The following is a 17,435-nucleotide window of genomic DNA, read 5'->3' as shown; positions in this document are numbered from 1 at the left end:
GCTAAGAGAAAGGTAAGCTGACTCAATGGGTCAAGATTGAAGCCTTCAAAGAGTTAGTGTTTCCTGATGATGGTTATGTGCGGGAGCTAAGCCTCCTGCTAAGAGAAAGGTAAGCGGACTTAATGGGTCAAGATTGAAGCCTTCAAAGAGTTAGTGTTTCCTGATGGTTATGTGCCGGGAGCTAAGCCTCCTGCTAAGAGAAAGGTAAGCTGACTCAATGGGTCAAGATTGAAGCCTTCAAAGAGTTAGTGTTTCCTGATGGTTATGTGCCGGGAGCTAAGCCTCCTGCTAAGAGAAAGGTAAGCTGACTCAATGGGTCAAGATTGAAGCCTTCAAAGAGTTAGTGTTTCCTGATGGTTATGTGCCGGGAGCTAAGCCTCCTGCTAAGAGAAAGGTAAGCGGACTTAATGGGTCAAGATTGAAGCCTTCAAAGAGTTAGTGTTTCCTGATGGTTATGTGCCGGGAGCTAAGCCTCCTGCTAAGAGAAAGGTAAGCTGACTCAATGGGTCAAGATTGAAGCCTTCAAAGAGTTAGTGTTTCCTGATGGTTATGTGCCGGGAGCTAAGCCTCCTGCTAAGAGAAAGGTAAGCGGACTTAATGGGTCAAGATTGAAGCCTTCAAAGAGTTAGTGTTTCCTGATGGTTATGTGCCGGGAGCTAAGCCTCCTGCTAAGAGAAAGGTAAGCTGACTCAATGGGTCAAGATTGAAGCCTTCAAAGAGTTAGTGTTTCCTGATGGTTATGTGCGGGAGCTAAGCCTCCTGCTAAGAGAAAGGTAAGCGGACTTAATGGGTCAAGATTGAAGCCTTCAAAGAGTTAGTGTTTCCTGATGGTTATGTGCCGGAGCTAAGCCTCCTGCTAAGAGAAAGGTAAGCTGACTCAATGGGTCAAGATTGAAGCCTTCAAAGAGTTAGTGTTTCCTGATGGTTATGTGCAGGGAGCTAAGCCTCCTGCTAAGAGAAAGGTAAGCTGACTCAATGGGTCAAGATTGAAGCCTTCAAAGAGTTAGTGTTTCCTGATGGTTATGTGCCGGGAGCTAAGCCTCCTGCTAAGAGAAAGGTAAGCTGACTCAATGGGTCAAGATTGAAGCCTTCAAAGAGTTAGTGTTTCCTGATGGTTATGTGCCAGGAGCTAAGCCTTCTGCTAAGAGAAAGGTAAGCTGACTCAATGGGTCAAGATTGAAGCCTTCAAAGAGTTAGTGTTTCCTGATGGTTATGTGCCGGGAGCTAAGCCTCCTGCTAAGAGAAAGGTAAGCTGACTCAATGGGCCAAGATTGAAGCTTTCAAAGAGTTGGTGTTTCCTGATGGTTATGTGCCGGGAGCTAAGCCTCCTGCTAAGAGAAAGGTAAGCTGACTCAATGGGTCAAGATTGAAGCCTTCAAAGAGTTAGTGTTTCCTGATGGTTATGTGCCAGGAGCTAAGCCTCCTGCTAAGAGAAAGGTAAGCGGACTCAATGGGTCAAGATTGAAGCCTTCAAAGAGTTAGTGTTTCCTGATGGTTATGTGCCGGGAGCTAAGCCTCCTGCTAAGAGAAAGGTAAGCGGACTTAATGGGTCAAGATTGAAGCCTTCAAAGAGTTAGTGTTTCCTGATGGTTATGTGCCGGGAGCTAAGCCTCCTGCTAAGAGAAAGGAAAGCTGACTCAATGGGTCAAGATTGAAGCCTTCAAAGAGTTAGTGTTTCCTGATGGTTATGTGCCGGGAGCTAAGCCTCCTGCTAAGAGAAAGGTAAGCTGACTCAATGGGTCAAGATTGAAGCCTTCAAAGAGTTAGTGTTTCCTGATGGTTATGTGCCGGGAGCTAAGCCTCCTGCTAAGAGAAAGGTAAGCTGACTCAATGGGTCAAGATTGAAGCCTTCAAAGAGTTAGTGTTTCCTGATGGTTATGTGCCGGGAGCTAAGCCTCCTGCTAAGAGAAAGGTAAGCTGACTCAATGGGTCAAGATTGAAGCCTTCAAAGAGTTAGTGTTTCCTGATGGTTATGTGCGGGAGCTAAGCCTCCTGCTAAGAGAAAGGTAAGCTGACTCAATGGGTCAAGATTGAAGCCTTCAAAGAGTTAGTGTTTCCTGATGGTTATGTGCCGGGAGCTAAGCCTCCTGCTAAGAGAAAGGTAAGCTGACTCAATGGGTCAAGATTGAAGCCTTCAAAGAGTTAGTGTTTCCTGATGGTTATGTGCGGGAGCTAAGCCTCCTGCTAAGAGAAAGGTAAGCGGACTTAATGGGTCAAGATTGAAGCCTTCAAAGAGTTAGTGTTTCCTGATGGTTATGTGCGGGAGCTAAGCCTCCTGCTAAGAGAAAGGTAAGCTGACTCAATGGGTCAAGATTGAAGCCTTCAAAGAGTTAGTGTTTCCTGATGGTTATGTGCCGGGAGCTAAGCCTCCTGCTAAGAGAAAGGTAAGCTGACTCAATGGGTCAAGATTGAAGCCTTCAAAGAGTTAGTGTTTCCTGATGGTTATGTGCGGGAGCTAAGCCTCCTGCTAAGAGAAAGGTAAGCGGACTTAATGGGTCAAGATTGAAGCCTTCAAAGAGTTAGTGTTTCCTGATGGTTATGTGCGGGAGCTAAGCCTCCTGCTAAGAGAAAGGTAAGCTGACTCAATGGGTCAAGATTGAAGCCTTCAAAGAGTTAGTGTTTCCTGATGGTTATGTGCCGGGAGCTAAGCCTCCTGCTAAGAGAAAGGTAAGCTGACTCAATGGGTCAAGATTGAAGCCTTCAAAGAGTTAGTGTTTCCTGATGGTTATGTGCCGGGAGCTAAGCCTCCTGCTAAGAGAAAGGTAAGCGGACTTAATGGGTCAAGATTGAAGCCTTCAAAGAGTTAGTGTTTCCTGATGGTTATGCGCCGGGAGCTAAGCCTCCTGCTAAGAGAAAGGTAAGCTGACTCAATGGGTCAAGATTGAAGCCTTCAAAGAGTTAGTGTTTCCTGATGGTTATGTGCCGGGAGCTAAGCCTCCTGCTAAGAGAAAGGTAAGCGGACTTAATGGGTCAAGATTGAAGCCTTCAAAGAGTTAGTGTTTCCTGATGGTTATGTGCCGGGAGCTAAGCCTCCTGCTAAGAGAAAGGTAAGCTGACTCAATGGGTCAAGATTGAAGCCTTCAAAGAGTTAGTGTTTCCTGATGGTTATGTGCGGGAGCTAAGCCTCCTGCTAAGAGAAAGGTAAGCGGACTTAATGGGTCAAGATTGAAGCCTTCAAAGAGTTAGTGTTTCCTGATGGTTATGTGCCGGGAGCTAAGCCTCCTGCTAAGAGAAAGGTAAGCTGACTCAATGGGTCAAGATTGAAGCCTTCAAAGAGTTAGTGTTTCCTGATGGTTATGTGCCGGGAGCTAAGCCTCCTGCTAAGAGAAAGGTAAGCTGACTCAATGGGTCAAGATTGAAGCCTTCAAAGAGTTAGTGTTTCCTGATGGTTATGTGCCGGGAGCTAAGCCTCCTGCTAAGAGAAAGGTAAGCTGACTCAATGGGTCAAGATTGAAGCCTTCAAAGAGTTAGTGTTTCCTGATGGTTATGTGCCGGGAGCTAAGCCTCCTGCTAAGAGAAAGGTAAGCGGACTTAATGGGTCAAGATTGAAGCCTTCAAAGAGTTAGTGTTTCCTGATGGTTATGTGCGGGAGCTAAGCCTCCTGCTAAGAGAAAGGTAAGCTGACTCAATGGGTCAAGATTGAAGCCTTCAAAGAGTTAGTGTTTCCTGATGGTTATGTGCGGGAGCTAAGCCTCCTGCTAAGAGAAAGGTAAGCTGACTCAATGGGTCAAGATTGAAGCCTTCAAAGAGTTAGTGTTTCCTGATGGTTATGTGCCGGGAGCTAAGCCTCCTGCTAAGAGAAAGGTAAGCGGACTTAATGGGTCAAGATTGAAGCCTTCAAAGAGTTAGTGTTTCCTGATGGTTATGTGCCGGGAGCTAAGCCTCCTGCTAAGAGAAAGGTAAACTGACTCAATGGGTCAAGATTGAAGCCTTCAAAGAGTTAGTGTTTCCTGATGGTTATGTGCCGGGAGCTAAGCCTCCTGCTAAGAGAAAGGTAAGCTGACTCAATGGGTCAAGATTGAAGCCTTCAAAGAGTTAGTGTTTCCTGATGGTTATGTGCCGGAGCTAAGCCTCCCTGCTAAGAGAAAGGTAAGCGGACTTAATGGGTCAAGATTGAAGCCTTCAAAGAGTTAGTGTTTCCTGATGGTTATGTGCGGGAGCTAAGCCTCCTGCTAGAGAGAAAGGTAAGCTGACTCAATGGGTCAAGATTGAAGCCTTCAAAGAGTTAGTGTTTCCTGATGTTTTTTTTCTTTTACTGATCCGGCGGCCAAGAGAAAGGTAAGCGGACTTAATGGGTCAAGATTGAAGCCTTCAAAGAGTTAGTGTTTCCTGATGGTTATGTGCCGGGAGCTAAGCCTCCTGCTAAGAGAAAGGTAAGCTGACTCAATGGGTCAAGATTGAAGCCTTCAAAGAGTTAGTGTTTCCTGATGGTTATGTGCCGGGAGCTAAGCCTCCTGCTAAGAGAAAGGTAAGCAGACTTAATGGGTCAAGATTGAAGCCTTCAAAGAGTTAGTGTTTCCTGATGGTTATGTGCCGGGAGCTAAGCCTCCTGCTAAGAGAAAGGTAAGCTGACTCAATGGGTCAAGATTGAAGCCTTCAAAGAGTTAGTGTTTCCTGATGGTTATGTGCGGGAGCTAAGCCTCCTGCTAAGAGAAAGGTAAGCGGACTTAATGGGTCAAGATTGAAGCCTTCAAAGAGTTAGTGTTTCCTGATGGTTATGTGCGGGCAGCTAAGCCTCCTGCTAAGAGAAAGGTAAGCTGACTCAATGGGTCAAGATTGAAGCCTTCAAAGAGTTAGTGTTTCCTGATGGTTATGTGCGGGAGCTAAGCCTCCTGCTAAGAGAAAGGTAAGCGGACTTAATGGGTCAAGATTGAAGCCTTCAAAGAGTTAGTGTTTCCTGATGGTTATGTGCGGGAGCTAAGCCTCCTGCTAAGAGAAAGGTAAGCGGACTTAATGGGTCAAGATTGAAGCCTTCAAAGAGTTAGTGTTTCCTGATGGTTATGTGCCGAGAGCTAAGCCTCCTGCTAAGAGAAAGGTAAGCAGACTCAATGGGTCAAGATTGACGCCCTCAAAGAGTTAGTCTTTCCTGCTAGCTATGTGGCGGAAGCTAAGCCTCCTGCTAAGAGAAAGGTAAGCGGACTTAATGGGTCAAGATTGAAGCCTTCAAAGAGTTAGTGTTTCCTGATGGTTATGTGCCGGGAGCTAAGCCTCCTGCTAAGAGAAAGGTAAGCTGACTCAATGGGCTATTCCATTTGAAATATACACTTCCCCTGAGGAAGATTTAAAAAAATGTCTTCCACAAAGGGAATGTGTTTTTCAAATAGACTTGGTTTGTGTTAATCATTTTAAAACTCATACATCTCCTGGATGGTTTTACCTATTTGATATCTTCCACAACTGGAAGAGTATTTTAAATGGAAGTTACCCAATTGCTTATTTCAAATCCTGTGTTCTGCTCTGCTCTGTCCAGATAGTGAGGGAGTGAGAGCCCTAGATAGGGTGTCTGCTGGAATTAATTCCTCAATCGACAATTTTTGCACTGGTAGACGTGGCTTTAAATATTCAATCACATATCCAAAATCGACCAAAATCCACCCTGGGCAAAAAAATCTACAGGCATTTGAAAATCACAATTTTTCAGTAAAAATGAACAAATCACTTAACGTTTCCGACTATAAGCCGCATTTTTCGCAAACATGGTCAATGCGTCCGCGCATATCGTTTTGTATTTGCGTGCGCGCTATAAGTGAGCGTATTGGCGTTGCGTACTGCGTAAAACATAATAAATATTACCGTTATTTTTCGGGACTTTTCCGTAAACTTTACGTTATTTTCCGTAAAAATGAAATACTATTTCACTAAAAATAGGCATGTTAGTACCGTTTAGACTGTAGTTGTTTAAATTTTTTTTGGGGTGGGTAGGTGTGTAAAGTGTTGCATCTTCGATTTTTAAATACGGTAGTAAACAGCCCGGGTAAACAGCCGTATCATGGTATTGTCCCAATATATTGTGTTTAAATGTAAAACAACAGTAATTTTAACGGTATATATACTGTTGTCAACAAAATTGCCAGGTATTTTACCGTAAGACATTTATAGTGATTTCTACTCTACGCCTATTTTTACATGATTATGGGCATTTTACCGTATACTTTATGGTCAAATTTTTACTGTCATGACTGCATGTGTATCTCAATATGACGCGCCTTGGGGAAAGAAATACGAGCTAGTAAAGGGCCATTCCTGATGGAACTAAATTCCACTTTAGACCAGGTCTTAACTTTAGACCTGGTCTAACTTGTTTGTGCATACGATTAGGGTCTAAACAAAAACAAACTTAACAGCTGGAGGAACGCCCGGCCATAATGTAATTATATTTCTTTCCGTAGAAAATGTAGGCCTATCTGACTTTGTGAAAAAGATCTTAAAGTATATAGGCCTATAGCCTCCACCAGATTCTTCTGGTGCCGCCATTGGTTATGAACACGATTTATAGGCCTACCTTTTCTAGTGTATGCTTTATATAAACATTTTCGAACCTTTTGCGAATAATATCGAAAACGTTTTGTGTTTGCTGGGATTATTATAGTAGGCCTATCATAATTAGGACCGCTATTCCGTTTTTTTTAATGATAGAATTGGTAAATTCAAAATGTATATATATGGCCAATTGTAAATTCAAAATGTATATATGGCCAATTGGAAATTCAAAATGTATATAGGGCCAATTATTAATTCAAGATGTGTATATGCCTAGGGCCAATTGTAAATTCAAAGTGTATATAGGGCCAATTGTAAATTCAAAATGTAATAGGGTCAATTGTAAATTCAAAATGTATATAGGGCCAGTTGTAAATTTAAAATGTATATAGGGCCAATTGTTAATTCAAGATGTGTATAGGGCCAATTGTAAATTTAAAATGTATAGGGCCAATTGTAAATTCAAACTGTATATAGGGCCAATTGTAAATTCAAACTGTATAGGGCCAATTGTACATTTAAAATGTATATAAGGCCAGGAAAGAAAAAAAGCAAGGTACACCAACTTGATGTGGGGAAACAAGTAAAATGCAGACTAGACAGTATGCAGGGGGACACAAACAGCAAATGTAGGCAGAAGAAGTAGGCAAAGTTCGATAGCCAAAATTTACCAGTTCCAAGGCCCACAGAAGTAAGTGCTGAACCTGCAAAAACAACAAGGATCAATGGTCATATAAAACTGCACTAGAACAAGTGATGAAAATCACTGTGCATATAAACAGACAAGCTAAACCAAACATCCAGAGTAGGCACAAAACAGGCAAAGTTCGATGGCCAAAAATTGCCAATTCCAGAGCCCACAAAAGTGTCAGGAAAACAGTACACTGGAAGTGATGAAAATCACTGTGTACATAGCAGTCAAACACTAAACAGACAAAAAACAACCGACGTTTCGAGCAGATAAACTGCTCTTCTTCAGGGACAGACAACAAAATATAATAAGGCAAACAACAAAAACTACATGCTGTAGTTTAAAAACAAATTCAAGTCAAAAATTGAAGCCAAGTTTAAATTGAAATAAGTAGCAAAAAAGACAGCAAACTCAGAGCAAAATAAGTTGTGTCTTCTCTCATTGAGAGCAAATTCACTACAAAGTTAGACTGGGAAACAATATATAAATAAGCACCACCACAGGACAATAGGGTATTGTCCTAATTGACAGGAAGTAAATGTCAAGTGGGGTCGCAATCAATAGAGGTTGTAGAGAATGAATAGATAGGATAAGTGGACTAATGTCACTCAAACTGCAATATGCATATTAGATAAAGAACAAATAATATTTATAGACCTACACAATACATGTATAGTGAAAAATAATAAGCCAAAAATTGCTGGATAAAACACAAGTTAATGAAGGTCTCAAATATTAAAGTGTAATATGCATACTGAAAAGAAGGGGAGGTAGAAAAACAGAGAAAGTAAGAAAGCATGTGGTCCATGCAGGATGAAATTTAATTTCAGTGCATGTACAGATATAGGCCTACGGATGAAAGTGATAAAGTCAAAAATCACTAAAACCAAAGCACAGTGAAATACCGTTGCAAATTGACATGAAATATGCCAAAATAGGTAGTGATACAGGGACTGCTAAAAGCTGGAAAAATATTAGCAAGCAACGAGGCCTACAATAAGAAAGCCAAATGTGAATTGACACATCAAACATATAGGCCTACATGTAGGTCCAGTAATAAATGCTAACAAGATCCATAGGCCTAAAGATACACTGGCATGTTAATCTTTAACATTTAAGCCAAGTGGTTGGGTTGTCTGAAGTTTAGAGATCCAGTCTTTCTCAAGTTTCTTTCGCATGAAAGTGTCAGTCTTGGGGGTTTGTCAATACACATGACAGTAATGTGATTTGCAGAATGTCCTGGGAGGTTGAAATGTTTAGCTACTGGTGTATTTCTGTTAAGACGTGCATCGGCACAATGCTCAGTCAGTCTGGTTTCCAGGCTACGGCCAGTCTCTCCCACATACTGCACTTGACAATTAGCACATGTGATAAGGTAGATCACATTCTCACTCTGACAACTGAGGTGTTTGTGGATGACATGACTTTCACCTGTGGAAGAACTAGTGAAAGACGACCCTTTCTTGGTGTGTGCGACTGGTGAGCCACCACCCCATTTAGGTTTAGAGTGGATCTCATGATTACATAAAGTACATGAGCCACATGTAATCGAGCCTCTGGGAGGAGGTTGGGCTGGAGGTAGGGATGAACGTACAATCATGTCCTTGATGTTAGCACTTCTCCGATAAGCTACCATGGGTAGGTTAGGAATAGCCTTCTTACATCTATCTGAAGAATGCAAGATCACGCAAGTGTTTGTGAAGTATCTGAGAAAGTTTGGGAAGCGAAGGATTGTAAGTGATGACCAGTGGAATGCGTTCTGGATTATCAGAGTCTGGCGTCTTAGGCTCGAGAGCATCAGATCTAGGAATCTCTAGAGCTTTGTTGATTTGTCTGTTGATAACAGAACCAGGATAGCCTCTGGCCTTAAGAAAGCATTCAAGTTCAACTTTTCTCTTCTCAAGCGTCTCAGGGGAGGAGCAGATGCGGTTCAACCGGAAAGCCAAGCTGTACGGAAGACTTGACTTGGTATGCTTGGGATGACAGGAAGTCCAGTGAAGAAACTGATGTGAATCAGTGGGCTTAGAGTACAGGTCCGTGTGGAGAGTATCATCTCTGATGGATACCAGTACATCTAGGAAGGGTATTTCCTTGGTCGAAGATTCAGAGGTAAACTTGATAGTTGGATGGAATGAATTGCAGAAGTTGACAAAGTGCTGAAGTTCATCAGGTCCATGTGTCCACAGAAAGAAAATATCATCGATATATCTCATCCACATGAGGGGTTTCTTGGAGATTGAAGAGAGCAGACGTTCTTCAAGACGACCCATGAAAAGACAGGCCATAGAGGGCGCCATTATCGTTCCCATACTGGTCCCAAATATTTGCTTGTAGTTAGTGCTGTCAAATGTGAAATTATTGCAAGTAAGAACAATTTCCATGAGGTCACAGAAAGCATCAAGTTGGTCAGGAGAGTAAGTAGGTTCAAGATAAGTGCGACATGCATCTATACCCTCGTTTGCGGGATATTAGTGTATAGGGCTGAAACATCCATAGTGCAAAGTATGGTGTTAGGTGCAAAGGGGCCCATGTGCGTTGACGGCCTTTATCTTGAAGGAAATCCATGTCATCCTGAACATACGATGGCAAAGTAGAGACATGTGGTTTGAGATGGTGGTCAATGAAAAGAGAAACCTTCTCTGTGACGCTGCCATTGGCACTAACTATTGGACGACCAGCTGGTATAGTGTCGAAATGTTTGTGGATCTTAGGTAGAGTATAAAATCTACCTGGTTTGGGACGTTTGGGTGTGAGCGCAACCTTGTGATCATGATCTATAAGGTCCACCTCCAAGGCTTTGTTAAGACCTTTACACACACGCTTTTCAAATTAACTTCAGACAACCCAACCACTTGGCTTAAATGTTAAAGATTAACATGCCAGTGTATCTTTAGGCCTATGGATCTTGTTAGCATTTATTACTGGACCTACATGTAGGCCTATATGTTTGATGTGTCAATTCACATTTGGCTTTCTTATTGTAGGCCTCGTTGCTTGCTAATATTTTTCCAGCTTTTAGCAGTCCCTGTATCACTACCTATTTTGGCATATTTCATGTCAATTTGCAACGGTATTTCACTGTGCTTTGGTTTTAGTGATTTTTGACTTTATCACTTTCATCCGTAGGCCTATATCTGTACATGCACTGAAATTAAATTTCATCCTGCATGGTCCACATGCTTTCTTACTTTCTCTGTTTTTCTACCTCCCCTTCTTTTCAGTATGCATATTACACTTTAATATTTGAGACCTTCATTAACTTGTGTTTTATCCAGCAATTTTTGGCTTATTATTTTTCACTATACATGTATTGTGTAGGTCTATAAATATTATTTGTTCTTTATCTAATATGCATATTGCAGTTTGAGTGACATTAGTCCACTTATCCTATCTATTCATTCTCTACAACGGCTATTGATTGCGACCCCACTTGACATTTACTTCCTGTCAATTAGGACAATACCCTATTGTCCTGTGGTGGTGCTTATTTATATATTGTTTCCCAGTCTAACTTTGTAGTGAATTTGCTCTCAATGAGAGAAGACACAACTTATTTTGCTCTGAGTTTGCTGTCTTTTTTGCTACTTATTTCAATTTAAACTTGGCTTCAATTTTTGACTTGAATTTGTTTTTAAACTACAGCATGTAGTTTTTGTTGTTTGCCTTATTATATTTTGTTGTCTGTCCCTGAAGAAGAGCAGTTTATCTGCTCGAAACGTCGGTTGTTTTTTGTCTGTTTAGTGTTTGACTGCTATGTACACAGTGATTTTCATCACTTCCAGTGTACTGTTTTCCTGACACTTTTGTGGGCTCTGGAATTGGCAATTTTTGGCCATCGAACTTTGCCTGTTTTGTGCCTACTCTGGATGTTTGGTTAAGCTTGTCTGTTTATATGCACAGTGATTTTCATCACTTGTTCTAGTGCAGTTTTATATGACCATTGATCCTTGTTGTTTTTGCAGGTTCAGCACTTACTTCTGTGGGCCTTGGAACTGGTAAATTTTGGCTATCGAACTTTGCCTACTTCTTCTGCCTACATTTGCTGTTTGTGTCCCCCTGCATACTGTCTAGTCTGCATTTTACTTGTTTCCCCACATCAAGTTGGTGTACCTTGCTTTTTTTCTTTCCTGTTGTTCTTATTCAAGGTATCCTCTTGTATCATTTATTGATCCTTGATGTGTTTTGTGTCCTCGTCCGTTGGATTCACCATTACCTACTTTTTATATAAGGCCAATTGTAAATTCAAAATGTATATGGCCAATTGTAAATTCAAAATGTAGGTAGGGCCAATTGTAAATTCAAAATGTATATGGCCAATTGTAAATTCAAAACATAGGCCCCTATATATAGGGTCAATTGTAAATTTGTAGTGGGAATGAAGTAAAATAACGTATAGATTTTTATATGATTGACCGTTGACAAATCCAAGTTTCTACTCACACAGGCCTAGACTGTCGTCTCTTAATTCATATCTTGGCTGCATGGCTTCTTGAAAATGACCATTGGTTTAATGCTTCACGGGGACTCACGAAACTCATGAAATTCATATCATGGAAATCCCACGGGGGAAAGCAGAGAACAAATGGTCATTCTACAGAAATAATGTGTTCTGAAGAAGCCATCAACCAGCATGACCACGTGGTCAACTGAAATAGGCCTACGTTATTTATATTGTTGGAAGTGGTGAAAGATGTCTGTTATCCCATTTTGTACGTTTTTCGAAGTTTGTAAATCTCAAAATTATATATTATAATATAATATTATAAAGTCGGTTGTTGATTTGTTACAACGTACAGTACAGGCCTAGGGCCTATAGCTGTAACCTCAATATTTAAATATTATTTTTTTAATAGGCCTACGTAAACCTTGCCTATTTGTTTTCACAAAATCCACTGTAAGAAATAAATAAATACGGTACATCTAAAACATACTATACAGGGTGTCCCAGAAAAAAATACCGAGTGAATAAAATTGAACGTAAGTCGAGAAATATACACCAGAATCATAAGATTTAAAATGTAGCGCATAGCTTTTATTGTGCATCACATACGAAAATTTTATTTGAGTCAGTTGACTGGTTGCGACGAAATTAACAATTAAATAATGCGTGCACCAATGCAGTTCATTCCAAGTTTGATCAACAGGCGCTTTTTTCATCCTCGCTCACCGCTTCTTCAAGTTTGTGTATCTCATTAAATTTAGCCCACATTATCTATTTTATAATCCGACGGTGTTATGTTATTCATGCTTTCACTAACGATGAATAACATCTTGTCCGAGAAAACCTTGATTTCTGCGATTGGAAGCTTTCCCACTTTAATTCTTAAGGTTGTGCAAATATGTTATATTTTAAATTTCCAAAGAACATTTGAGCCAAGAATGATAATGATCAAGTGTTTACAGCTTTACGTGTGATTTTTGATACCCTGCAACATCAATGTTGAAGTTTTAAAACATTTAAACTTACAATTCCTTGGAAATATTCCAAAAATATTAATGTGTGTGAGAAATTTTTTAAACCAGCTGGAATTATTTATGCAAAAATTCTTAATGCAACATTTATATCAACATTAACGAAAAAGATATTTACAAGTACCGAGCATCATCTTACATGCAAGCTTTCATTCAAATTTGAATACAACCTAATTAAATGTTTTGCAAGAAACAGATTGTTTAAAAAGAACGAACAGGATTTCACTAAGCAAAATATGAAGCCCATTGACAGTTAACCACTAGTGCGCATTGTGTTGAATGGTCTTTCTTTCAAACTTGGAATGAAGTGAATTGACGCATGCGTTATGTAATTGCTCATTTCTTCGCAATCACTCAACCGATTCCAATAAAATTAGCATATAAGATGCAGAATAAATTGAGATACACGCTGATTTTTAGATTTTTGGATTCTGATATCAATTTTTGACTTACGTCCAAATTCATTCGCTCGGTAATTTTTTTTCTGGGACACCCTGTATAGCTGTCATATTTTGTACGTGTTCTTGCTACATGGTTTGAAATAGACCCAATGCAGGTTTACTGTTTAATTTGTAGGTTAAATATACACAGGCCTAAATAAATATATCGGTAGGCCTATTGTAGTGTTTCTCGTCTCAGCCCGATTCCTTTTTTGAGATTTTTTCAATTTTAGTCTAAGCTTATTATTTTGAAATTCAGTTGTGATGTTTCTCAATGAACACTTTTGGAAGGTTTTGTGGCCTACCCCGGGGCCTACTTCTCAGAACAACAAAATAACTAAACCCTCTTCCTTTTTATAGACATATCGCTGAAACAGCGTATAATAAGTTTATTTGCATTTGCACCGATTTTGCGATCAAAATAAGAAATAAAAAAAGCAACTTTTCCTCTTTGTTGTTTTAAAAACTCGGACGAGCAATAGGCCTACTTGGCCTTATTTATTACAATTGTGGGTCTTTAAAAGCTTATCAATTTTGAACCGTCTATAGGCTACGCATCTAAAATTATCAATGATTAATATTTAATTCCATAAAGCAGGCAGCGCAGGTGCATAATTAATTAAATAGGCCTATAATCAACTAATAATAGGCCTACATACTGTTGTATACATACCTTTGAAATAATCTTGTAAGCTAATATGCTGAAGATTCCAACTAACAAACGCATTTCGTTGGTAAAACAAACGTAAACAGGTGAGTGGTATTTGCAATCAACTTTACTATGCTGCAAACCGTGTGTCAGCGGAAGGATAATAAATAAAATGTGAGTCAGCGCGTAAGCGGTGTATCGCATAATATCGCAAAATTTGTCGCTCATGTGTCAGCAGCGTAATGCCGTCGCGATAGCCAGCGATGCGACCACGCGTCGCAATTGTATTTTGATTTACGTCTTCGGAATTAAACTTGCCCAAAGTTAGAATAAGTGCAACTTTCAAGGGCTTATAAAAAAATTTGCCCAAAGTAGATTTTAGTCGATTTTTGTTATACAATACTACAATATACTATGCATCCATTGATACAAAAATCGTCGATTGAGGAATTAATTCTACCTAAACTGCCTTCACTCCCTGACTAGGAGGCATGCTTGGGGTCTGATCGGACCAGGTTTAGACTAAATGCTCTAGCTAGGCTAAAAATAGCCCATATAAGCATGCTGGCCTAAATTAAAAGAAAAAAGAGAAACAAATTTGAAGATAAGGATAGAGGAAAAGGAAAGCAACTGCAGACAAATCAAGTGAACAAAGTTACTGTCAGTCTCTGGGTCAACAGAATGGAAAGTCTTATCCATTCTCACTGCACCTGAGGCTTCAGATTTATTCATTTTATTGTTTTTAGTTTCCATATTTTTTAGGCTGCAGGTGCTGATGGTGCAGCTAAGAAAGCTAAGACAGAAAATGTAGACATGCAGCAGTATGCTCAGGAAGGAAAGGTAAGCAGGGCTTCAAGCAGCCCTATAATTCCTATATTTTTGAACTCTACATATATTGTTACAAAATGTCCTATTATGTAATTCTTATATTTTTTCCAAATTTAGATTCCGTGCATCATTATATATTTCTTATCATTAAATTTACAGATATAATAAAAAACAATATCGAAGTTACTGACTATAGTAAATTTTATGAAAATTGAAAATTCCTGTGGTGTGTGCAGTTGTCATACATTTTAGCAGGTCAGTGAGTAGATTTTACTGACCCCTATTTTACCCAGTATGTGTGTTGCGTAAATAAATGTGTGACCGGCGTACACTTATGTGAATTTACGCAAGCGGGAGTTGGGACTTCACCAAGTAACAAAAGCTGAATAATTTCTGCCTTATATACGCAGAACAAACTTTAAGAGTTCCCCATTATATACCTGGGTGGAGTGGAACAAGCAAGATTAAGTGTCTTGCCCAAGGACACAGCGCCTTGGCCCTAACGCGGTTCAATTAATACGCAACCTGGAGATTATGAAGCGGATGCCCTTACCATGAGACCACCATGCTCAGTAGTTATTTCAGTGCTAATATTAAACCTTTTGATATTTCTATCTTTCAGTTAAATAAGCTGACAGTTGCAGTCCTGAAAGAGTTTTGTCAACAAACTGGTCTGTCTGCAGCAGGAAAGAAAGGTGACCTTGTAGAGACTGTAAAGACACATTTTGGCCTCTGAATTGACACATTTTGGCCTTTGAATCGGCACATTTTGGCCTCTGAATTAACACATTTTGGCCTCGGAATTGACACATTTTGGCCTCGGAATTGACACATTTTGGCCTCAGAAATAGTTGAATTTTTATAGTTTCCACTTAGGTTTTATATTGTATAACATGGCAATTAACAACTCAATTAAAAATGGAAACCACATGCAGCACTCTGTTTAGATTTCATTTCAGAATTTGGCACAACATTAGAACCTGGTATGCCACATCTAAAGTGATATTCAGATTTCCTGTTACAAATTAACCATCGCGTATACGTGCGCAACGTCAAGCGTGTGCATTGGACCATGTGCAAAATAATACGCGCTGGACGGCTAGCAGTACGCGTAATTTGTAAAAGGAAATCTGAATAATACTTTATCATACACCCTTTGAACGGTGTATACTCATGGAAGTGCAGCTTGTGGGTGCCATACCTTATTATAAAACCTATTGCAGAATTTCAAGTCCAAATAGATGTGTATTGCTTGGTTTAAGTGTGATTATATCAAACAACTCAAGTTTGCTTCAGATTGTCAAATATGAACATATAGTAAGCAGCTGAAGTATGTACAGTGTTTTTGGCTTCCCCAAGGTAGTGAGGTAAATGTTCTGTTGATTGGGTGATGCAAGCATATCGCTAAACAGTACTAAGTGAACGGGTGTGAATGCGGTATGTAAACGCCAGATGTCATGTGATGCCACTGTACCAAATTGACGTTAACATACTGCATTCATGTGCATTCACCTACAGTGTATCTCATCTCAAGTTGAGAGTAACTCCAAGGGGAATTTTGCTGTGGCAGATTCAAATTGGTTTACATGGTTGCTTCGCCAGCGTACGGATAAATCGCTCTTCTATGTGTGTGTATACCGCCCGCTGGAATAGATTAGTGTGCACAAAATCCAACATGGCGTTACTCTCAACTTGAGACGAGACAAGGTATAGTGCTGTCTGATGTGTCAACATTGTGCAGAATTAATTCATGTGAATAGATGCTTCAATCAGTCGAATGGAAAACAGGCTTTCTACATCACTGTGCAAAGAGGAAGGAAACAACACTTATATACATGCACGATGGACTGGCTGTTGGTGGGTATCTTTGCATCTTGGCACAAGTCAGTAAATTGGGTCTTTTTATGAGGAGAACTTATAAATTACCAAGTGAAAAACAAAAGGTTCAGAATTTATGTTTCCTTTTGCCAAATCATGATAAGTCAGAAATCAGCACCAAAAGTTATCAAACATAACACCTTTATTTACATTTTTATACAAATTTACAAATTGTTTAAAATATAAATTTACACATACTTACGATATCACACATAAGTAAAATATAGTATGTACAGATAAAATACAATAGTATTATACAGAGTATAAAAACCAGTGTAAAAATGTAATGGACATATTTCACATATAAACAATTTTTGGAACAAACAGTGTAAAGTGTCACCAAGATTTTCATTATGCAAAGTACTTGAAATGGGCTGTTCCAGCTGAAATCCATACAAATGACATGACCTTTATCTTCCACACGGAGTGTGAATTTCAAATGGGGTTATCAGAATTTGAAATCTATCCCCTCTGTGTGGGAGATTAAGATCATGTCTTTCATAGGGGGTATGGATTTCAACTGGAATAGCCCAATGCATATTTATTCCATGCATTTTACAAGTGACTTCCTGACGTTTCAGTTATCATGGATTGTACTACCACTATCAATTTAAAAATAAGACAATTCTTGATGATATGGTGTTACATCCCAGCAAACAATAATTAAGTGGCCAAACAATTTGACTGAACAGGGTTAGGATCATGGGCTATTATTTAACACCCGTCGATTGTCACTTGTTGTAATTCTCTGACAGGTGGATATACCTTTTTTGAATAGTTTTACATCAAAAATGAGAACTGGATCTGCCTCTTTTTCCAGAATTAAAAGTGCCAAATATGTAAATTCCAAGGAATTCTGTCAAATAAACGTCAAAAGCTCATAGTGCATTTTGATGGGATTCACATTTTTGTCCAAAGTCGTCTTGTATAAAATGAATATATTCTCCTACACAGGGTGGCTGAATTCTCTGAGTCTGTATTAATAATTCAACTCTGC

The 17,435-nt window shown here is 39.6% G+C and overlaps 1 protein-coding gene across 1 annotated transcript in view; it reads left to right on the top strand.

Annotated features, from left to right (window-relative positions):
* Positions 1-15,490, top strand: part of LOC140168010 (X-ray repair cross-complementing protein 5-like) — a 58,213-nt gene extending 42,723 nt beyond the window's left edge. Inside the window, exons 14-15 of the mRNA XM_072191319.1 lie at positions 14,495-14,572; positions 15,183-15,490. Of these exons, the coding sequence (XP_072047420.1) occupies positions 14,495-14,572; positions 15,183-15,296 (192 nt within the window). The 3' untranslated portion in view covers positions 15,297-15,490. The remainder of the gene's footprint in view (positions 1-14,494; positions 14,573-15,182) is intronic.
* The last annotated feature ends 1,945 nt before the right edge of the window (positions 15,491-17,435 follow it).

Source organism: Amphiura filiformis, chromosome 13, assembly GCF_039555335.1.
Source record: "Amphiura filiformis chromosome 13, Afil_fr2py, whole genome shotgun sequence".
NCBI lineage: Eukaryota > Metazoa > Echinodermata > Ophiuroidea > Amphilepidida > Amphiuridae > Amphiura > Amphiura filiformis.
This window is presented reverse-complemented; position numbering and strand designations above follow the sequence as displayed.